Source organism: Gavialis gangeticus, unplaced genomic scaffold, assembly GCF_001723915.1.
Source record: "Gavialis gangeticus isolate Ggan-Ray unplaced genomic scaffold, GavGan_comp1, whole genome shotgun sequence".
In the NCBI taxonomy this organism is placed as follows: Eukaryota; Metazoa; Chordata; order Crocodylia; family Gavialidae; genus Gavialis; species Gavialis gangeticus.
The window spans coordinates 148,093,969-148,099,060 of record NW_017729022.1 but is presented as its reverse complement, the minus strand read 5'-3'; the positions used below and the strand labels follow the sequence as shown (position 1 = coordinate 148,099,060).

Genomic DNA, 5,092 nt, shown 5'->3' with positions numbered 1-5,092 from the left:
TGCGTGTGTCTCTCGGCGGCGGTGGCCGGCGTGGGGGCGGTGGCTGCGACTCGCGGCTTCCCCAGAGGCGATGGCGGCCGCCGCCGAACTGCAGGGAAAGTACCAGAAGCTTGCCCAGGAGTACTCCAAGGTAGCGCCCTTCCCCCCGCCTGCTCCTGCTGCTGGGGAGGGGCGCTAGTGCCCCGGGAGCCTGCCGGGGCCGCGGTGACATCATGCGAACGCCCCTCCCCCCCCGCCCTATTGCCCCACATACGCGGGGTGAGGGGCAGTGGGTTGGGAGTGAGGGGCACTGAGTCAGGACTGCACATCCATGTTGACAAATGAGTCGTGGTACAAACAAGGTTGAGAACCACTAGACTAGACCTCCTGAGGTCCCTTCCAATGCTGAGTGTGTGTGTGGTTCATATTGCTCACATTTCTGGAGCACTGAAGCATCTCAGGGATTTTAGCATGTGGTTTTCTTCTCCCCTCTGACCCAGGGAGGATTGTTATCTCTGTCTCTGCAGATGGAACTGAGGACTGTCCCTTCCCCAAATCCCCAGGGAGTGAATTACCTGTCCCAAGTTGGTGGCAGATCCAGAACCAGGCCACGTTTTCTGAGTTTTTGGTCTACTGCTTTTACCACTGCACCATCGTCTCCTTGTTTAGAGTCCCACCTGGGGCCTTGCTGTTTTTTATTGGGGTATGAGTTGAAGTTGTGTTCCTCAAGTCTCATCCTGCAACTTTCAAAGAGATGTTTTGCCAAGCTCTTTCATAAAAAGGAGCCTGGGAATATTTTTCCCCCTCAATCCTCTCCAGTGTTTCTTGGGGATCAGTACAGTTTGGGAGCACTCTGTCAGGTACTATCTCTTCTCTACTACTGCTGTTCAGTAATTTCCCTCTTGGCTGTCTGATTCTCTGCAGGTGAGAGAGGAGAGTTGATCACCCAGGGTGATGCATTGTCTGTTTCTTTGTGCAGTGAAAGCCCCAGGGAGAGCAGGGTAGGGCCTTGATTGGTGCTTCTTAAGGAGTGCCTAAGGAAAGGATGTTTTTTATTTTTCCACAGAGGGCAGTCCAGGAGAGAGGATGGGAGAAACAATTTTAGCTCTGTTGTGTCATATAATCTCCTGACACCCTAACTCAGCCTGTGCCAGGGGCTTTAACTTGTAACAGGCTTATTCACCAGCTGAGTAAAGTGTGACCCAGCTATTCCACTTCCATGCCTGACATTCTCCTGCACCAGTTGCTGTGGCATAGAAGAATGGGAACCTGCCCGTATCTGCTGCAACATCATTATGCTGTGCATTTTCTCTAGTATGGAACTTGCAGTTGACTTTCCTTTCTTTTCTGCTGCTTGATCAACTTGCACGGAACAGAACAGGACAGAAGACTCGGCTGCACAGCATTGTCCCTGAACTTCTGAAGTATGTTCAGGCTTTAGATCCAGCAATTTGGAAATTGCTATTTTCTGCAGATTCACACCTTCTGAGCTTCTGCTGCTAGCAGCCTTCCCAAGTGTGGGGCAAACCATTCTAATTTATGTCTGCAGTAGCTAGACATGGAGATATATCAAATGAGTGAAAACTGCAGTTGAAAAAACCATAATCAGAGTCGTTACTAAGGAATAGGAAATGGCGATTTTTTTTTTAAGTAGTCGAGATACTCTGTATGAAGTGGCTAAAAATGGGTTTTGTGGTAGTCCATTTTGGCATTTGTAACTCCTAACTCAAGCTGCTTAACTTCATAAATAAAAGTATAAAAGGTTTCCTTTTTTCTTCTAAGCCCTGCAGATTCTCTCTGAAATGTTAAGTCAAGCTCTGCTTTCTTTGGATCCTGAATTACTGCTGGTAACATGCATTTTGCAATCAGGATTCAGCTAACAATTCTGCCAAAAGATGAGATTGACATAGGCTCAACCTCATTTTGTCAGCAATATTTGTAGGGCCAAGAAAAAGAAGAAGCAGAAATGAGACTGAGGAAGAAGGTGCCATTTTTTCCATAGTTGTTCATTCAGACTGTAACCACACTTTAAAATGTTTTGTTAGGAAGATTAATATATCCTGTTTAAGAACTGCCTGATGGAGAGGGAAGGTCGTAAGATAAAATAACTTGTTCCCTGAAATGGCAAGAAAAAAATGGCTTGTGCTTGTCTTTATACTTTTTTTAGCCTTATTACAACAGCATGTTGGTAGTGGAAATAATAAGACTTTCCAAAGGGCACTATTTTATGTTTTCTGAAAGAAAACGTGTTTTCAAGTTGTTGATATGAGTTGTATGTTTACTTCTTCCTGCCCAGGTTAATGATTTGCACCTTTTTTATTTTCAGCTTCGGGCTCAGAACCAGGTGCTAAAAAAAGGTGTTGTGGATGAGCAAGCAAATTCTGCGTCTCTAAAGGTACTCTTTCAAAATTGTTTTCTTAAATGGCACTAAATGTTGATGAATAGGATGCTCCATTGATGGTGCTCCTGCAGAGTAGCATTCTTACATCCACTTAAACAAAAGAAATTTAGTGAATCAAGCTTGTCTACAACTACTTCTGTATGGTAAATGCTGATAGTGTAGTCATTAGGAAGATGATCTGTCCATTTGAATCATTTGGAGAAAAAAAAGTGTAGCTCCCTGGAGAAAGATTGCCCTTTTCTGGTAAGTCATCAACATGCGATGTGAACAGAGGCATTTGTTTTGAATCTTAGGGTTCATGTGTAGTGTACTTCACTTGTATGGACCCTGGGTAAGTACCAAACTGCACAAGAAAATGCGAGTCCCATCTTCTTTTTTAATCTGTTGGTTGCATTGTAACATCCATGGGAAACCTAACTATTGGGTAAATGCATGACTGCATAGCACTTTCTAGCCTTATTTCTGCTTTTAATATAATCTCTTCCATTCCTATATAGTAAACTGGAGTATGAGAAGCATCTGTCAAATAGCCCCTGTTAGAAGCCTTGAAGTTGAAAGGAGTTGGGTCCTAAAACTGGCTCTTTCCCTTCATTTTCCAGGCTTTTCATGTCAGCTGTGAAACTGACCAGCTCTGAAGGCTTCTAATAGCAGCTTTGAAACTGACCATTAAAAGTTTTGAAAATGATGAGAGTTTCTGGACTGCTGGCATCACAGCGTTGGCATTAAGTTAATGAGAATTGCTTATGCGGAGTTCGGATACTTGCATAATCTAGGCAGTCGTATAACTTTTTTTTTCAAGTCCAGGACTAGACACCTACAATACGTTATAACTATGACACTGTTTTATTAAGTAGCTTGGTAGCTTGAAAGTTACTCTCTCAAAGCTTCGTGGAGATCCTTGTGGCTTGATGAAACTTCGTATGTTAATACAGGAGCAACTGAAGATGAAGGATCAATCGCTGAGAAAACTGCAACAAGAAATGGACAGTTTGACATTTCGAAATCAGCAGCTTGCCAAGAGAGTGGAACTACTCCAAGATGAACTTGCCTTAAGTGAAGCCAAGGGCAAAAAAAACAAGGTAGATCTCTGATTTTAAACTGTATAGTTAAAGTAAAATGTGTTTGCTTTCCTTTATTAGTTTTATTTTCATCAGCATCTTAGTGATAGACCTAAAACCATGTCCCTCCCTCTTCTTCCCTTTGTGAGTTTCTGCTTCCCAGATCTAATTTTTTTGTGTCCCCTGCACTGTATGGGGATTTCATAGAAGAAGCAATTAGTACATTACTGCTTCACTGGATAGGAACATTTAGACATCTGTCTAAAATAAACTACAATAAGTTTGTCATATCAAGTTACTCAGAATACCCTAAATTTTAATGCGTATCATTTTCAAACATAATAGTTGACTTAGAACTTAGACTCATTTTACGGATGTTGTTGGCTCCGTGCTATAGATGCAACGCAAAATAATTGAGAAATAAAATACCTTTTTGTATATTAGGTTGCTAGTCTTGGAGAATTCAAATAGATACAATTCAGGGTGCAGTTTATCATCTTTAAACTTCATTCAGTTAAAGTCAGACATCTGCCTTGAGATGTGAGCACATATTCTTATTGTGTGTGCAAACTCCTCACTCTGAATATTGCTGAAACCTAATGGCATTTAAGTGTGTGTGTGTAGTACATGGACGTTGGGCTCCCTTTTATTTCAAAATTGGGAACGTGAAAATTGCGATTTATTGCAGTAGAGTACAGGTCCTTCGAGTCCTAGAGTAGAGGTCCTTCTGGAATATTGCATCCAATTCTGGGTTCCACAATTTAAAAAGGATGTGGCAAAGCTTCAGAGAGTCCAGAGGAGAGCTACGCGCATAATTAGAGGGGAAGAGAACAGGCCTTATGAGGAGAGGCTGAGAGCCATGGGACTCTTCAGCCTGGAAAAGCACAGGCTCAGGGGTGACTTAGTGGCTACCTGTAAGTATTTAAGGGGTGTATATCAGGATATGGAGGAACACTTGTTCACCAGAGCACTCCAAGGGATGACAAGGTCAAATGGTCACAAACTCCTGCAAGACCGTTTTAGGCTGGACGTAAAGAAAAACTTCTTTACTGTCCGAGCCCCCAAGGCCTGGAATAGACTGCCTCCAGAGGTGGTGCAAGCACCTCCTCTGGACTCTTTTAAGAAGCATTTGGATGCCTATCTTGCTGGGATCCTTTGACCCTAGCTGACTTCCTGCCCCTGGGGCAGGGGGCTGGGCTTGATCATCTTCCAAGGTCCCTTCCAGCCCTAATGTCTATGAAATAGCTGTGAAATAGTTGAAAATCTGGTCTCTTGTCAGAGGCAAGTAGAGGAAAGTGTAAGACCCCCACTAGAGGTTGGGGTGGGGGTGGCGGCTCCCACTGCTGCTTGCACCCCAGGAGGGCACTGTGGGGGTGGCCCTGGATTTGCACAGTGTGTGGTGGATGGGCTGCAGCTGCTGACTGTGCTGGGCTCTTCTTGGTGGGGGCAGGGCAAGGGCTACAGAGGGGCTGCAGCTACCCCACATTTCACCATAGCCCTGCTTACTGCGTTGTGCAGTAGTGCTGGGAGTGGGGCTGCAGTGAAATTTGAGGTGGCTGCAGCCCTCTCTGTAGCCCCCGCCCCAAGCCCATCCTGCCTTGCCACATCCTGTACAGATCTGGAAGTACGCACTGCTGGTCAGCCTCCACTCCTC

At 44.6% G+C, this 5,092-nt stretch overlaps 1 protein-coding gene across 2 annotated transcripts in view; it reads left to right on the top strand.

Annotated features, from left to right (window-relative positions):
• The window catches only part of PPP1R21 (protein phosphatase 1 regulatory subunit 21), a 49,395-nt gene continuing 44,303 nt past the window's right edge, over positions 1-5,092 (top strand). For both annotated transcript variants that reach the window (XR_002097042.1, XM_019516302.1), the window contains exons 1-3: positions 1-130; positions 2,306-2,374; positions 3,313-3,459. Coding sequence is in view for 1 of the 2 variants with exons in the window: in XM_019516302.1 (XP_019371847.1) it covers positions 71-130; positions 2,306-2,374; positions 3,313-3,459 (276 nt within the window). In the remaining variant the exon portion in view is untranslated. The remainder of the gene's footprint in view (positions 131-2,305; positions 2,375-3,312; positions 3,460-5,092) is intronic.